Source organism: Pogoniulus pusillus, chromosome 7, assembly GCF_015220805.1.
Source record: "Pogoniulus pusillus isolate bPogPus1 chromosome 7, bPogPus1.pri, whole genome shotgun sequence".
In the NCBI taxonomy this organism is placed as follows: domain Eukaryota; kingdom Metazoa; phylum Chordata; class Aves; order Piciformes; family Lybiidae; genus Pogoniulus; species Pogoniulus pusillus.
The window spans coordinates 24977371-24995021 of record NC_087270.1 but is presented as its reverse complement, the minus strand read 5'-3'; the positions used below and the strand labels follow the sequence as shown (position 1 = coordinate 24995021).

Below are 17651 nucleotides of genomic sequence, written 5' to 3'. Positions count from 1 at the left end.
TCTACCTTCACATCACCTGAGCATCATCACAGTTCTTTGTCCTTGTGCCTGCTGCTGGCCTGTGCTCTTTAAGATTCTTCCTTTGGGTTTGTTTAGGGTTTTTTTCTCCTTTTGCTTCTAAAAGCAGTGGAAGCTTTTCTGTGCTTGTCTGACAGGCAGGCTGTTTTTCAGGTGCCTGGGTTTAAAGGGATCTTGGTGCAGTAAAGAAACCACCTCTGCAGGTGTTCCTCATCTGTCCTTAATGAGAGGTAATGAGCTGCAGAGGAACAGGCTGCACACCTTCAGCTGTGTCCTTCATGTCCAGGGAGGATCAGGCTGTCTGGCTGTGACTCACACCCATAGAATCATTAAGGTTGGAAAAGCTCTCTTAAGATCATCAAGTCTAACCATAATCCAGCTGCCATGGATGTTAAACCATGTCCTGTGGTGCCAAGTCTACATGTTTTAATAACACCTCCTGAGATGGTGACTCCACCACCTCCCTGGGCAGCCTGTGCCAATCCCTGACCACTCTTGCAGCAAAGAAATTTTCCCTCATCTCCAACTTGAACCTCTCCTGAGGCAACTTGAGGCCTTTTCCTGTCCTGCTATCACTTGTTCTTAGGGAGCAGAGCCCAAACCTCAGCTGGCTCCAGCCTCCTCTCAGGCAGCTGTAGAGAGCAATGAGCTCTGCCCTCAGCCTGCTGTTCTCCACACTAAACACTCCCAGCTCCCTCAGCCTCTCCTCATATGCCATGTCCTCCAAATCCCTCGCCAGCCCACGTTGCTCTTCTCTGGACACCCTCCAGGACATGAAATGAAGAACCAAGAGATTTCCTCTCTTATTTTACTTGCTGTACAGCCTGTAGAGACCTGCTGCTGAAGTAGTGAAGTTAAAGCTCAGGTGGCCAATCTCTTTGCAGTTGATGAGGACATCTGTTTGTGGTCAGCACTTCTGAAAACCAATACACTGATTTTGGGGATCTCAAGCTAAAGAGGGAGTGGGCAGAAAGTTGATCAGACTCACACAGATGCATTTGACTAAGTGATGTACAAGTGTGTAGGCTGGAGAGGGGAAAGGACTGGGAGCAAGCTATGTTCAAGGCAGTCTTCATCAGCCTCGTTTGACTGAGTTTTCAACCTCCACGGTTTGTAGAGTGCTTTTTTCCTCCTCACAGCAGCTGTTTTACAGCCTGTGGTACCCAGACTGCAATTCCACATCAGGATTCTGGATATGGGGGTCAGTATTGGCACCCCTCACTCCAAGAGGGACACTGAGGGGCTGCAGCAGATCCAGAGAAGGGCAAGGGAGCTGGGAAAGGGTCTGGAGAAGAGAACTGGGGAGGAGCAGCTGAGGGAGCTGGGGGTGTTTGGTGTAGACAAGAGCAGGCTGAGGACAGACCTCATTGCTCTTTACAACTCCCTGAGAGGAAGCTGGAGCCAGGTGGGGGTTGGGCTCTGCTCCTTAACGACAAGTGATAGGATGGCCTCAGGTTCCCCCAGGGGAGGTTCAGGTTGGGGATTAGAAGAAACTTCTTGGCTCAAAGGGGTCTCAAAGCCTGGCAGAGGCTGCCCAGGGAGGTGGTTGAATGCCCATTCCTGGAGATAGTTGAAAGAGATAGAGCTGTGGTGCTGAGTGGCATGGCTTAGCCCCAGCCTTAGCAGAGCTAGAGAATGGTTGGGCTGGATGAGGTGAGAGAGCTGTTCCAATCTTAACGATTCTGTGGTTCAGGCCTGCCATCATTATATAATAATAATAATAATAATAATAATAATAATAATAATAATAATAAAAAATAATAAAAAAATTGTATCCATGTAATATGAGTAGTATAACTTTATTTTATTATTATTATTACTACTACTATTATAATTATCAGAGAATCACAGAATGTCAGGGTCTGGAAAGGACTTCCAAAGCTCATCCAGTTCAACCTCCCTGCCAAAGCAGGATCTCCTATAGCAGATCACACAGGAACACATCCAGGCAGGTTTTGAATATCTCCAGAGGGAGACTCCACAACCTCTGCTGGGCAGCCTGTTCCAGAGTTCTGTCACCCTCACAGGGAGAAAATTCCTCCTCATGTTTCCATGGAAATTCCTGTGCCTCACTTGCAGCAGTGTCCCCTGTACTGTCACTGGGCATCACCCAGCAGAGCCTGGCTCCAGCCTCCTGCCACTCATCTTTACATCTTTATAAAGATTGATGAGGTCACCTCTCAGGCTTCTCTTCTCCTAGCTTCAAGCCCCAGCTCCCTCAGGCTCTCCTTGTAAGATGTTCCATTCCCTTCATCACCTTTGTGGCTCTGCACTGGACTCTCTCAAGCAGTTCTATGTCCCCCTTGAACTGGGGGCCCTGGAACTGGACACAGTAATCCAAACGTGGCCTCACCAGGGTAGAGTAGAGGGGCAGGAGAACTTCTCTGGACCTCCTAGCCACAGCCTTTCTGATCCACCCCAGAATGGCATTGGCCCTCCTGGCCACAAGAGCACATTGCTGGCTCATGGTCAACCTCCCATCTACTAGAACCCCCAGATCCTTTTCCCCTTTGCTGCCTTCCAACAGGTCAGTGCACAACCTATACTGACCCCAGGGGTTGTTCTTTCCCAAGTGCCAGACTCTTTCCTTGCCCTTGTTGAATTTCATTCCATTTCTCCCTGCCCACCCCTCCAGCCTGGCCAAGTCTGGCTGAATGGCAGCACAGCCTTCTGGTGTGGCAGCCACTCCACCCAGCTTGGTGCCATCAGCAAACCTGCTGACAGTGCCCTCTGTGCCCTCATCCAGGTCACTGATGAATATATTGAACAGAACTGGTCCCAGTACTGACCCCTGTGGGACCCCAGTAGTCACAGGTCTCCAACTGGACTCCATCCCATTGACTATTATCATCATCATCATCATCATCATCATCTTGCTCTCAAAGATATTTCCAAGTAGTATGATTTTTCCTGCAGTTCAAAAGGATGCTTCCAAAGTATCTTGCCTGGCAGTGTTTTCTTGGTCTAGAAGCTGCCTTTCTGCCTGCAGCTGCTACGTCCCTGGTGTCTACAGCTGCCTGTGGCTGGTTGGAGGCAGAACTGAAACATCTGTGAGTCCCTGCAGCTGCAGTTGTGTGCTTATGGCTGCTAACACTGGACTGAATTTGACCTCCAGGTGCCGTGGTGGAAGGGCAGTGCACACTGAGCCTCTCCTCTTCCACCTTCCTACAGCCTGTAAATGAAGATGGAAATCTTTGTTATGTTCTGGTCTTCTGGTCTATTCTTCTCACAGGGTCACAGGATGTTAGGGGTTGGAAAGGACCTCTGGAGAGCTTCCAGTCCAACCCCTGCCACAGCAGGACTAGAGAATCCAGTTCAGGTCACACAGGAACACATCCAGACAGGGCTGGAAAGGCTCCAGAGAAGGAGATTCCACAACCTCTCTGGGCAGCCTGTGCCAGGGCTCTGGGACCCTTTCAGGAAAGAAGTTCTTCCATGTTGAGGTGGAACTTTCTTTGCTTCCATCCATTGCCCCTTGTGCTGTCAGAGGGCACAGGTGAGCAGAGGCTGTCCCTGTCCCTTCCTTCCTGACCCCCAGCCCTCAGCTATTGATAGACATTGCTCAGATCCCCTCTCAGCCTTCTCCTCTCCAGACTAAGCAGCCCCAGGGCTCTCAGCCCCTCCTCATCAGGCAGTGTTCCAGACCCTTCAGCATCCTTGTAGCCCTGCTTTGGATTCTCTCCCCTGTCCCTTTTGAACTGGGGACTCCAGGTGGGGCCTTAGCAGGGCAGAGTGGAGGAGGAGGGGGAGAACCTCCCTGGATTTGCTGCCCACACTCTTCTTGATTCCCCCCAGAATGCCATTTCTTCTCATTGAAGAAAAGCTGTCATTACAGGCTCTTCACTTTCTCTCTGTAGCTGTATCTATAGCATCACACTCCTGTTTCTCCAGGCAAACCTCCCTGCATGTCACCTCTAGAATACTAACCAGAAACAGGGAACAAATTCATCGCTCCTGTCTGCTTGAGAGGTTCGGTTGGTTGGTTCCTGTAGAACTAGTGATGCTTCTATTGGAGACACTCATCAGCCTTGCTGCGCCCCTGTGCAGCCTGCTCTGGTTGGAGGTGTCCCTGCTGAGTGCAGGGGGATTGGCCAAGATGCCCTTGGAGGGTCCCTTGCAGCCCAAAGCAATCTGTCAATCTGTGATAGATGTTTGGTAGCCATTGCAAAAGGGTGCTAGAAAAAAGTACTGAAGCTTTCAAATGTCACTGAATAGCAAGGCAGCATCTGCTCAGAGCTCTGCAGAGCCACTTGTTGGGACAAAAGAACCTCTCTGCTTCCAAATTTTCATGGAAACAAGTGTTTACAGCAGGGCTGTATTGCACAATTACATCACTGGGTACTCCCAGTTCAGGAGAGACAAGAAGCTGCTGGAGAGAGTCCAACACAGAGCTATGAGGATGACTGGGGGACTTGAGCATCTCTGCTGTGAAGAGAGGCTGAGAGCCCTGGGGCTGGTTAGTCTGGAGAGAAGGCTGGGAGGGGATCTGATCAATGTCTATCAATATCTGAGGGGTGGGGGTCAGGAAGAAGGTGTCAGGCTCTGGTGGTGCCAGTGACAGGACAAGGAACAGGTCCAAGCTGGAACCTAGGAGATGACCTCCTTTGGTATGAGGGTGCTGGCGGCCTGGAGCAGACTACCCAGAGAGGTCGTGGAGTCTCCTTCCCTGGAGCCTTTCCAGCCCCACCTGGATGTGTTCCTGTGTGACCCTGCTCTGGAAAGTGGTTGGACTGAATGATCTGCAGCAGTTCCTTCCAGCTCCCACCAAGCTCTGACGTAGCCTTACCTCATTGAAAGCAGCAAAGCCCTCCTTGCTCTGGTGGCAGGGTGGACTGGATGATCTCTGGAGGTCCCTTCCAAGCCCTAACAGTCTGTGCTTCTTGTGCATAGGGTCAAACACAGGTGAGGTACACGCAGCTGTGGCTCATCTCGTTAGGTCAGCAGCTGTAGGACAGTGAGTTTCTGTTTCTGTGTCTGTGTGCAAGGCTGAACTGCTGGCTCTTGTTTTCCAGGTAAACTCTTGTGCATGTCACCTGTAGAATTGTTTGGGATTGGTCTTGCATCCTGAGCTGTGGATCACCAGCGAGGGCTGTCTGCTTGTTCCTCTTGTTACCAAAGGCATCAGCTGAGCTTTGTCAGCCTTCTTGAGTCCTGCAAATGCCTAGCTCTGAGTGAAAGACAGAGTGCTGCATGTGCTGAGAAGGGATATTGGGTTTGCCTTCCTCTCTTTTCCTTGCACACACAGTGCTGGTGGCTTCCCCAGTGATGCCTGCCGTCTGGACTGGCTTCCTGCCATCCCCAGTGGCCATTACTGAATAGTTCAGAGGCAGAGGCAGTTTCCCTCCCTTTATTTCATCCTCACCCTCCAAACTGGGTGTCTACAGCACACGATGTGTTGCCTCTTGGGCCTCATTCTTGCCTCTAGCAGAGAGTTTGGTGAAGCCCTGAAGAATAGGATTTAATAACTCTGCCACAATGTGTTTGCTAGGCTTGGCTGTGATCACTGCTACTCCAGAGAGGCGTTTGTGTCCTCCTGGATTTAAACCTGAAGGCTTCATCAGCATGACAGCATTGGCAGGGAGTCCCAAAATGCGCTGGCTGTCCTGTGCTTGTCTTACCAGGAACAGGAAGGCTTCTTCCCTGCTCAGCTTCTACCTTAGGACTATGGAGAGTGCTGTCTTTCCTCAGTCCCCCTTGCTGTCTTCCAGAGGTCTCCTGGCATGACTCAGCTTCCCAGAGGGCTTTATCGGCTCTTAGCTGAGCAAATCCTTTGCTGAGTGCTGGAGCTGGTAGCCAAACCCAGAGACTGACTGATACCCTTCTCTCAGTTAGCTGGGGGAGCTTGGGGGGAAACTCTTCTGGAGTCAGAAAGCTACTAGTTCATGAAGACCTACCTCTAGAAAGTCAGCTGGAGAAAAGAGAAGAAAAAATACCGGAGGTTAGCATTTTTAGGCAGGAAAAAAGAAGAAGCATGAAGGGAAACAGCTACCATTTGCTTTAGTGTGCAAGGTGAGTAACATGAGAAAGCTCCTTGGGGCACCACAAAAGAGCAACCCCAGTTTTCTTCCATAAAGTGCGTTATGGATCGTAGCAGAATTGCTTCTCGGCAGCTTCAGCAACCAGATTTGGAGAGTCCTTTCAGTCAAGAAGTTTCATCTCATCAACAAACTAAACCTCCCCTGGGGCAACTTGAGGCCATTTCCTTTCCTCCTGTCACTTGTTCCCAGGGAGCAGAGCCCAACCCCCGCCTGGCTGCAGCCTCCTCTCAGGGAGCTGCAGAGAGCAATGAGCTCTGCCCTCAGCCTCCTCTTCTCCACACTAAACACCTGCAGCTCCCTCAGCTGCTCCTTCCCAGCCCTCTTCTCCAGACTGTTCCCCACCTTCCTTGCCCTTCTCTGGACCCTCTCCAGACCCTCAATGTCCTTCTTGGAGTTCAGCTCCATCTACAGAGCCTTCCTGCCCTCCAGCAGCTCCACACTCCCTCCCAGCTCAGTGCCACCTGCAGACTGACTGAGGGTGCCTGGATCCCCTCACCCAGATCATGGATACAGACCCTAACTTGACATGAAAGGGTAGTCCTTACTTTCACCTAGAGAGAAAGCAGATGCTTGGCTTGGGGCTGCCCATTTTGGATCCTTCCCATTGAAGACTGGAAGCCCTTTAGAGGAGTTTTGCTGTGGTGAAGGAGGGGCTGGCTCAGCACAGCCCACATGAACGTGGGTGGTGCTCTTCTTGCAGTTGCTTCCCCATGATGGTGTAATGCCTGAGCAGTTAGCTGGAGAAACCTTATCAGAGCCAGGTAAAGGAGGTGAGCCTGAGCCTGGCTGCCAGTTCCCAGTGCCTGGTTGATTCTGTGGGCTAGGAGAGCAGCAGGTGACTGCAGTTTGATGAAGCCCCTCAATATCCTCATCTGCTGGCCAGCAGCTCTCCCTGGCAGTTAATGTCTGCAGGGCTTTATTGTTCATGTTCCACAGGAAGGTTACTCTTGAGAGTAAAAATCTTTAACCTTAGATTTAGAAAGCTGGTTTACAAATCATCATTTGAGACAAATATGATGCTTGAGGGGTTTCTTCTGGCCACAGAGTCATCTGAATGAAGCCACTCTAAAACACCTGTTTGAAGGCTTCCTCACTTGCCTGCTTCTGGTTTAAAAGTAGTTCTGAGCCTCAAGGAAGGAATTTGCCATATAAAAATCAAATCTCAGGCATGCCATTTCCATTGCTGCTCTGTCTCTTCAACACCCCTGGGATCTTTTTAGCTGTGCTGTTGCTCTTATGGGTGCAGACCAGGACCACAGAGTTGCTCAGAGGGCTGGAGAACCTCTGCTGTGGGGAAAGGCTGGCAGAGTTGGGGCTGTTCAGCCTGGAGAGGAGAAGGCTCCAGGAAGATCTTAGAGCTACATTTCAATATTTGAAGGGAACCTCCAGACAGGCTGGTGAGGGACTATTCATAAGGGCTTCGAGTGATAGGATGAGGGCAATGGTTTGACAATGGAGCAGGGCAGAGTTAGGTTGGACCTGAGGAGGAAGTTGTGCAGAAGCAGAGTGGTGAGACACTGGCACAGGCTGCCCAGGGCTGTGCTTGAGGCCCTGTCCCTGCCGACCTTCAAGCTCAGCCTTGCTGTGTCCCTGTGCAGCCTGCTATAGCTGGAGGTGTCCCTGCTGAGTGCAGGGGGTTGGACAAGATGCCCTTGGAGGGTCCCTTCCAAGCCAATGCAATTTGTGAAGCTGTGAGCTCCAACAGCTGTTGTCAGCAGGCTGCTGGGGCACAGCCCTGAGGGCTGGTAGGAATGCTGCTGCTTCTGCCCGTACCTGCTGCCCTGGACTGTGCAGCCTTGTTGCTTAGGAACAGGTTGGTGAGATGGCAGTGGTGCTTTCAGCAGATAAGGAGGCCTCATTTGGAGTTGCTGCTGTAGCTGAGCTGCTCTGGGCTTTCTCAGATGCAGTGTGTTCAAGGAGAGCTTTCTCTGAATGAGTTAATTTAGCAGTTTTCCAGCTGCCTTACAATTCTGGCACAGCAGGCAGCAGCTGGGAGTCCTGGGAGCAGGACAAAGCTGCAGACCAAGTGTGACATTTGGGAGGGTGTCTAGGAGGGATGTGCTCTGCTTGCCTACCACATTTCAAAAGCCCTTTACCATTTGCCAGGCTTCTTACTTTGCTTGAATTTGAAATTCCTAAGGGAGTCGAGGCAGAAAGGGCAGGGTTTGTGCTTCCTGGTTACACTCAAATTCAACCTTCAACTTCTCACAGCACAGATAGGTAGCAGGAAAGGGCAGGGAGCCTGTCTCAGTACTGGGCTGTATCCACTGCTATTTGTAAGTTGATAGAATGGCTCAAGTTGGAAGTGATCTCAAAGCTCATCCAGTTCCAACCCCCCTGCCATGGGCAGGGACACCTCCCACAAGTATAGGTTGCTCAAGGCCTCATCCAACCTGGCCTTGAATACCTCCAGGGAGGGGACAGTCACAGCCTCCCTGGGCAACCTGTGCCAGTGTCTCCCCACTCTCACTCTCAACAATTTCCTCCTCATCTCCACTCTCAGTCTCTCCTCTCCCAGCTCAGAGCCATTGTTCCTCATCTTGGCACTCCCAGCCCATGTCCAAAGTTTCTCCCCAGCTCTCCTGTAGCCCCTTCAGGTACTGGAAGGCTGCTCTGAGGTCTCCCTGCAGCCTTCTCTTCTCCAGGCTGAACAGCTCCAACTCTCCCAGTCTGTCCCCACAATGGAGGTTCTCCAGCCCTCTTGAACATCTTCATGGCCTCCTCTGCATCCTCTCCAGTGGCTCCATGTCCTCCTTATGCTGGGAGCACCAGAACTGAATGCAGTGCTCCAGATGGGTCCCAGCAGAGCACAGCTGAAGAGAGCAGCGGTGCAGAATCACCTTCCTCATCCTGATTCCTCTGTCAGTGCTGCTGTGACTGTAAAGATGATTCGTGTGTGTCTAGGCTCATGTGGTGCTGTTAAAAACCAACAGATCACTGCTCTCAGTCTCAGAGTTTGCTTGGTCCTTGCTTAGGTTGGAACTGGATGATCTGCAAGGTCCATCCCAACCCAAACAATTCTATGGATCTCTGAATTAGCAGCTTCTGCCATCCAGCTAAGACCCTGCAAGGGACAGAGACAGAGATGCCAGCACCACCAGCTGTGGAGGAGCAGCAGCAGCTGCAGAAATTGCTGCTCTCCTGCACTGGGGCACCCTAGAAAGGCAGCAAGAGCTCTGCTGTTTGAAGGATGCCTCCTTTACCACTCTGTGTGTGCCTGAGCCCAGTCCACAGAGGCAGGCTCAGCCCACGCCATGAGCACGTTTGGTAGCAGTGCAGATAACAGAGATGCAGAGTTGGAACCCCTGCAAGGGGCCTGAAGCCAAGGCAGGATTTGGCAGGTTCTTTGGGCTTAGGCCAGATGGAGGCTTTAAATTTTCATCACTAGGTTCAGAAAGACAAAGAACATCCTTCTAACAGCCCCCAGGTCTTCTCCTAACGAGCTGCAGATGCTGAACTTCAATTAGCAGGGAGTGGAGGTGCAGATGACAGCACAGACTGGAGATGATCCATCATGTGCTGGTGGAAACAAGAGATGAGTAATGACCTGCTGCAGCTGGGGGCTGCTTTCCTCGGGCTGCTGGGTTGGGCTTTCTCCCCTTTGATACACACTCGGTAGCATAGATGAGTGAGAATCAGAGAGCCATACAATTGTTTTGGCTGGAAAAGCCTTCCAAGATCATCCAGTCCAGCTGTCAAACTAAGGTCACCATGGCCACCAAACCCTGTCCCCAGCTGCCATGGAACACCTCTGGGGATGGGGACTCCACCACCTCCCTGGGCAGCCTGTGCCAATCCCTGACCACTCTAGCAGCAAAGAAATTGTTTCTCATCTCCAACCTGAGTCTCCCCTGGGGCAACTTGAGGCCATTTCCCCTCTTGCTGTCACTTGCTCCTAGGGAGCAGAGGCCAACCCCTGCCTGGCTGCAGCCTCCTCTCAGGGAGCTGTAGAGCAATGAGCTCTGCCCTCAGCCTGCTCTTCTCCACACTAACCACCCCCAGCTCCCTCAGCTGCTCCTCCCCAGCCCTCTTCTCCAGACACTTCCCTGGCTTCCTTGCCCTCCTCTGAACCATCTCCATCCCCTCAATGTCCTTCTTGGAGTGAGGGCTCCAAAACTGAACTCAACACTGAGGAGGTGTGGCCTCCTCAGTGCTGAGCCCAGGCTGGCTGTTGATACAACATGGACCAGTTCTCTTGATGAGCTCTGATCTGCTGCTCTGATGGTGTGGATGAGTGTTAAAAAGGAGGCCACTGAGCTCTTCTTTGTTCTGCTGGAGATGACACATTGCAGGAGGAGGACAATTCTATTTAAAGTTGCAGAATTGGAGATGAAACTGAAAAGAAAACTCAAAGCAGAGGGAGGAGGAGAGAAGCAGGCAGAGGGTGGCTGCACAGAGGTCTCATCTGACTGATCTCTGAGCACTCGTGGCAAGGAAGGTGGCTCTTGGTATGCTGGGAGGAAAAGAGCAGCCTCTGCCAGCACCCCAAGATGTCCTTGGCAGGTGGTCTGTCCTCACAGCAAGGGCCTGCAGCCTGCTGCCTGTCTGTCAGGCTCAAACCGGCCCAGGCTGGCTCCTGGCTCCCTGTGCCCTGCCCATGGAAGTAGTGGATGAGGCTGTATGACCTCTGCCAGACCTGCAGAGTGCTCTTGCTGGTGACTCAGGTGCTTGGCAAACAGGCTGGCACAGTGGGTTTGGAGGTGAGACTGCAGTAAGAGGCAGTCCCTGGGCACCAGAGTTCATCTGAAGGTCTGTTTCTGGAGGCTCTTCCAACTAGAGGCTGTGTGCAGCTTGCTCGGTCATCCTGGTCGCATCGCAGCCACCCAGCTTGGTGCCACCTGCACATTTACTGAGAGTGCCTCAGTGCCCTCACCCAGGTCATTGATAAGGATGTTAAAGGGGACAGGGCTCAGCACTGAGCCTCCTTCCCTCATTCCCTCTTTCCTAGCATCCCCACATCTCTGAACAACAGTCAGGGCTGTGGTTCTCTTCTGCTGCAGTGTCACCCAGGGGGACTCTTTGTGCATGCCCATAATGAAGCCAGCACCAGCACAGAGACGCTTGGCAGTGATGTGACCAGGATGATCAAGCAAGCCACACACAGCTCACTGGATGGAATCCAGCAAGGCCAGGTGCATGTGGGTCCTGCACATGGGTCACAACAACCCCATGGGGAGCTCCAGACCTGGGGATGTGTGGTTGGAAAGCTGAGACTTGGAGAGGGAGCTGGGGGTGTGGTTGGCAGTCAATGACCATGAGCCAGCACAGCCCAGGTGGCCAAGAAAGCCAAGGGCAGCCTGGCTAGGGTCAGAAGCAGGGTGGGCAGCAGAGACAGGAGGTGCCTGGCCCCCTGTGCTCAGCACTGGGGAGGCCACAGCTCGAGTGCTGTGTTCAGCTCTGGGCCCCTCACTGCAGGAAGGACACTGAGGGGCTGGAGCCTGTGCAGAGCAGGGCAGTGAGGCTGCAGAAGGGCCTGGAGCAGCTGGGCTGTGAGGAGGGGCTGAGGGAGCTGGGGGGATGCAGGCTGCAGAAGAGGAGGCTGAGGGCAGAGCTCATTGCTCTCTGCAGCTCCCTGCAGGGAGGTTGGAGTGAGGAGGGGGCAGCCTCTGCTCCTTGGTGCCAAGGGACAGGAGCAGAGGAAATGGTTCCAAGCTGCCCCAGGGGCAGGGCTCAGGCTGGATGCTAGGAAATATTTCTGCCCTGGAAGGGTTCTCAGCCCTTGGAATGTTCTGCCCAGGGCAGTGCTGGAGTCCCCATGCCTGGGGGTGTTCCAGCAGCCTATAGAGTTGGTGCTGAGGGACATGGTTTAGTGCTGACCCTGCCATGCTGGGTTGAGAGTTGGACTGGATGAGCATTGAAGACTCTTCCAACAGGATGTGTTCTGTGATCCTGTGAAAGACCAAGGCCAGAGTGAGGCCTCAGCCTTGCCCATTTTCTCTACAATAATTATTATGGGATGTGGGGAGAGCACTGAGTGCAGTTAGGCTGCAAAAATGGGACTTCACAGGGAAGCACAAGGTCCTCTTCTGCAGGTCCCAGTCCAAAACTGGTTTGGAGGCTCTAGATGTGGCTGAGAGCTGGAGGTCAGGACTGCACTTTGTGCTGCAGGAGCAAAACCGAGAGCTATGAAAAAGGAAGGATTATAACTGGTCATGAAGGGAGAAAACCAAAACAGAGACAGAACTGCCTCAGATGCAATGTAGACTGCCCTTTGGGTCAGCTGTTGTCTCCAGCAGCAGATCTCCAGCTCACTGGTAGAAGGACTGAGAGAAGCCTGGAGGATCTGTACCACTTAGTAGGTTCAGTCCCTGTAGAAGGTCAAGGCTGGGACCTTATATCTGCCCTGGGGAGGAACTTTTGGCAAGGGCTTGAAGTGACAGATTGAGCAGAGATGGACTGAAGATGGGAAAGGGCAGATTGAGACTGGAGATGAGGAAGAAGTTCTTGCCAGTGAGGGTGGGGAGACACTGGCACAGGTTGCCCAGGGAGGCTGTGGCTGCCCCCTCCATGGAGCTCTTCAAGGCAGGCTGGATGAGGCCTTGAGCAACCTGTGCCGGTGGGAGGTGTCCCTGCCCATGGCAGGGGGATTTGAACTGAGTGATCTCTGAGGTCCCTTCCAACCCAACCCATTCTCTGTTTGAGCTGTTGAGATGCCCAAACCCAGTCCAGCTTGTGTGACCCTCTGCAGCAAGCCCCTCTGGAAGCTCAGCCAGTGCTCAGCTGGCTCCTGCACAGAACCTGCTCAGCAGGCTGCAGGGAGGGAGGGACAGCAAAGAACTTTTCCACAGGGATGACCTGGTGACTAATGAGTTTCACTGATCTTGTGCTTGCAGGAGAGAACAATCCACCTTCTGCAACTGCCTTGAGTTTTGTTGCTGGCGGCTGTGAGGAAGCCATCCTGAGATGCTCTTCACTCACAGGGCAGCCTGAGCTGGCTGATCCCAACCACCCTGCTCTCTCTTGGACGTGTGATGGTGACAGTGCAGAAGACCCCAGCAGCATGACAGCTCTGGACAACTTCTACAAAACATACTGCAAGAAGAGGTCAGACAGGATGGGTCCCACCTATGAGGCTGCAGCACAGTGTCTGGCACAGAGGCTTTCAGAGCTGGCAAACCAGGAGGGGACAAAATATGCCTCACGGTGCCTGCAGATGGCCCAGGTGGTCTTGAACAGAGATGGCTGTAAGATCTTTCCAAACCAGCCCACGGCTGCTTGCTTTGCAAAGCCAGCTGAAGGAGATACCACGCTGGGAGACAGAAAGAAAACACCTGGGCTCTCAGATGATGTCCTGCAACTCCTTTTGAGACAAACGCTGCGAGGACGCAGCCCTGACGCCTCGCAGGACAAGTGAGCAAGACCATGGCTTGCTCCTGTCACCAGAGCTTTGCTTTCATTCTGGAGGGAGATGGCTTTCTTGGGAAGATGCTGTTCCTCTGAGCACCACCTTCAGCACCACATAGCCCACGGAGGGGTGCATCTGGAGCAGCCCTTGCCTGTATAAGGAGTGTCTGTGGTGCCTATCTGACTGCCTGGAACGTGTTGGCTGCTGGGGGTGGGTGATGATGGGTGATGGTGATGCAGTGTCCCTTGCTGGGCTATCAGACATGACTCACAGCTACCAAGATTTGCAGTTCCACTCCATCCCCCCTACCCAGCTGAAGGATCTTGTTGCCCAGCCTCTAGTGGCCCAGCTAGAGGGGGAGCTAAGTGTTCTGGGGTAGGTGTTTTGGTGGTAGGAGCTGAAACACCTCAGAGCTTCAAATCCTGATGTGAAATGAGCAGATGCAGTTCTGGAGAAATCATTTGAGGAAGCATACCACTGGGATCTTACAGCTCAGTCACCTCTCTGGAGGTCAAGAAGGCTGCAGAGAGACTCACTCAGCACTCTTTGGACCACTCACTGCTCATTGGGTCTCGGTAAAGCTGTGCTGGAGCCTGCTGTGGTTGCAGCCCCTGCTGGAAGCCAGCCCCTTTGACTTACTGCCTTCAGTAACTTCCCCCCTCCACCTCACCAAGACACAGGCAGATACATGCAACTCTCTCCTTTGCCAGGTGTTCCTAGTTGGCATTTTCACAGAATCACAGAACAGTTTGGGTTGGAAAAGCCCTTTGAGATCCTCCAGCCCTACCATTCTCTAACTCTGCCAAGGTTGGGGCTAAGCCATGGCCCTCGGCACCACAGCTCTGCCTCTGTCAGACACCTCCAGCCATGAGCATTCAACCATCTCCCTGGGCAGCCTGTGTCAGGCTTTGAAAACCCTTTCAGCCAAGAAGTTTCTTCTAATCTCCAACCTAAACCTCCCATGGGACAACATGAAGCCACTTCTCCTCCTATCACTTGTTCCCAGGGAGAAGAACTCTTTTGGAGAGTCCTGCTGCTACTGATGCTTGACAGATACCTGTGAGGTTTTGATGGGAGAGAAAATAAGTTCTTGTGGACTCTAATCAGACCCTAGATCAGCCCCAGAGGCAGATATTCCCCACATGGAACAAATGTGAGCTACCTGCCTGGAACCCCTGGTTTGGGCTATGGGAAAAATGGTGCTCATAGGATGCCCCTCCTGTGCCCTGGAGAAATCCAAGCTGCTGTCTTTTAATCTGCTCTCTGAGGGAGGTTTAGAGAAGATGATGCCTGTTTGATGCCTGTTTTGTTTAAAATGATGATAAAATGAGGCAATTTTAGCTTGGAAGGTGTGTGGAGCAAAACTGGGCTCCCACTGGAGTCATCACACTGCTTCTCTGCACACTGAGGGCCAGAGGGGAGGCAAAGCACCTCTGGAAAGGTCACACTTCCGCTTCAGCTTCTCCAGGCTCGTGGAGCTGTGCAGCCACCACCTTTAACATCCCACTTCTCTCACTAGAAATTTCTGATGCTGAAAAAAACAGAAAAAGTAGTAAGAGGAGTCCTTGCCCTTCAGCTCTTCAGGAAAGGAGATGCAAGCAATGAGCAAGCGGAGCACAGGTGGCTGCTGTAAGAGCAGGAGGATAGATGCTGGCAGGGGAGGCCATGAAGCTGCTTTGAAAGAGCAGAGTAGGCAGAGCACATTGGCTGCAGCTGAAGCGTGGGGTTGTGACTCACAGCTACAGAGCTGGGCAGGGCTGTGGTGAGCTCTGCGCTGCTGAAGAGCACAACTCTGGGAGGCGTTTGCACCCTCCACAGGTCAGGAGCTCCTGTCACATCCTGCCAGCTGCTGACTTCCAGCTACAGCCTTCAGCCTGTGCCCATGAGGCTGCCAAGAGCAGATGTGTGCCTGGCACTGAGAGAGAAGGAAAGGCAATGGCAGAGCCCCAGGGAATAAACATCTCTGGAGCAGGTGAGAAACATGGAATTGTAAAGGTGGGAAAAGCCCTCTAGGATCCAGTCCAGCCATTAAACTAAGACTAGTCTGTCTCCAGCTGCCCTGCCCACAGGTTTCTTGAACACCTCCCGGGATGGGGACTCCACCAGCTGCCTGGGCAGCCTGTTCCAGTACCTGACCACTTGAGCAGCAAAGAAATTTTTTCCTCATGCCCTGTCACAATTTCAGGCCATTTCCTGATACTAAGGAGGATACAAAACTGAGCCTAGTGCTGAGTAGAGGGAAGGAATGAAGTGTGCCCAGTGTAGTGTGTAGGGGAAGTTAAAAGGTGAGGAGTGACATCAAACCCATGGGGTGCAACAAGCTAGGCCAGAAATTACTTGTGCTTGCCAAGTGGTGTCTCTGTGTGTGGGGCCTGGGTTTGGTGCTGGCTTTGTGCAACTCTGTGCAGTTCTGTTATGTGGTGTTGATTTTGTTAAAGCAATTGTAGTTCCTTCCCACTCCAGCAGTCTCTCTTCTTCCCTCCTCTTCCCTTTGGGAAGGCAGAGGAGTCTGTCACTTGCCTGGTGGCTGGCCCAGCCTTCACCCTGGACATTGTCCCTGCTGCAGGCTCTCCAGCCACCCGGGTTCCCTCAGGGCTCACCTTGGTACCAGGTCTGACACCAGCAAGCACTGCCCCTCTCTTCCCAGAGTGAACCTTGCAGAGAGGCTTGTTGCCAGCTCGTGCCATCCTTGCCAAATCCTCCTGCTCCAAAGCCATTCCACACTTCTTCCCTGGGATGGGCTGGTTGCTGTTGATGACCTCGCTGCTGCCTCCTCCAGCAGGATTGTTGTTCTCTCTCCCACACAGCTGCTGGTGGGAGCACTGATTCATGCCAGCACCCTGCCTGTCCTGGAGCTGAAGGGCAGCCAGGGAGAGAGCTGAGCTGTTGCTGCTGGAGCACATCCTCAGCAGGTGACAGTGAAGTAGCTTCCAGGGTCAGTGGCACCAGCACAGGGTCATTGCCCAGGGGTCTCAGGTGGTTTGCCGGGGCTGGGGCTGTCAGGACATGGAGCTGCTAAGCCCAGGGTAGGAGAGCAGCACACATCCTGTCTGTATCTGCCTCAGCAGGGGCTGCCCTGCTGCAGAGCAGCTCTGAGGAGAAGGACCTGGGACTGTGGGTGGACAATAAGTTCCCCATGCGCCAGACATGCCCTCTTGTGGCCAGGAAGGCAAATGGGGTCCTGGGGTGCATCAAGAAGAGTGTGACCAGCAGGTCTAGGGATGTTCTCCTCTCTCTCTCTCTCTCTCCCCTCTGCCCTGCTGAGACCACAGGTGGAATACTGTGTCCAGTTCTGGGCTCCCCAGTTCAAGAAGAACAGAGAACTGCTGCAGATAGACCAGCAGAGGCCACAAAGATACTGAGGGGCCTGGAGCATCTCTGTGATGAGCAGAGGCTGAGACTCCTGGGTCTGTTTGGCCTGGAGAAGAGCAGCCTGAGAGGGGATCGGCTCAATGCTCAACAAGACCTAAAGGGTGGGGGCAAGAGGATGGGACTGGGCTCCTTTTGGTGGTGTCCAGTGGTAGGACAAGAGACAACAGGCACAAACTGGAACCCAGGAGGTTCCACATCAGCCTGGGGAGAAAATTCTTTGGTGTGAGGGTGCTGGAGGCCTGGAGCAGGCTGCCCAGAGAGGTTGTGGAGTCTCCTTCTCTGGAGCCTTTCCAAAGCCACCTAGGTGTGTTCCTGTGGGACCTGCCCTGGGTGACCCTGCTCTGGCAGGGGGTTTGGACTGGATGATCTCTGGAGGTTCCCCCCAAGCCCTACCGTTGTGTGGCTCTGTGATGATTGAGTGTAGGTGTGGGACATCTGTTTTCCCACAACACAGAAGCTCATGTTAAAAATACCCTGTGCTGGAGGCTTTCCCTAAGGACTATTTTTTCCCTGCACCTCTGTTAGCCAACAACATTTGCCAGCATTTGTCCCTTCAGAACAAAACCTGGCACATGGCAGACAGAGCAGGAAATAATGGCATAGAATCATAGAATCAAGCAGGTTGGAAGAGACCTCCAGGCTTATCCAGTCCAACCTAGCACCCAGCCCTATCCAATCAACCAGACCATGGCACTAAGTGCCTCACCCAGGCTTTGCTCGAATACCTTCAGGGACAGTGACTCCACCACCTCCCTGGGCAGCCCATTCCAATGCCAATCACTCTCTCTGCCAACAACTTCCTCCTAACATCCAGCCTAGACCTCCTCTGGCACAACTTGAGTCTGTGTCCCCTTGTTCTGTTGCTGGTTGCCTGGCAC

The 17651-nt window shown here is 52.9% G+C and overlaps 1 protein-coding gene across 3 annotated transcripts in view; it reads left to right on the top strand.

Annotated features, from left to right (window-relative positions):
• Positions 1–15858, top strand: part of SHLD1 (shieldin complex subunit 1) — an 83381-nt gene extending 67523 nt beyond the window's left edge. For all 3 annotated transcript variants that reach the window (XM_064146247.1, XM_064146246.1, XM_064146248.1), the window contains one exon: positions 12890–15858. In XM_064146247.1, coding sequence (XP_064002317.1) covers positions 12890–13410 — 521 coding nt within the window. In that variant the 3' untranslated portion in view covers positions 13411–15858. The remainder of the gene's footprint in view (positions 1–12889) is intronic.
• Positions 15859–17651: the final 1793 nt, after the last annotated feature.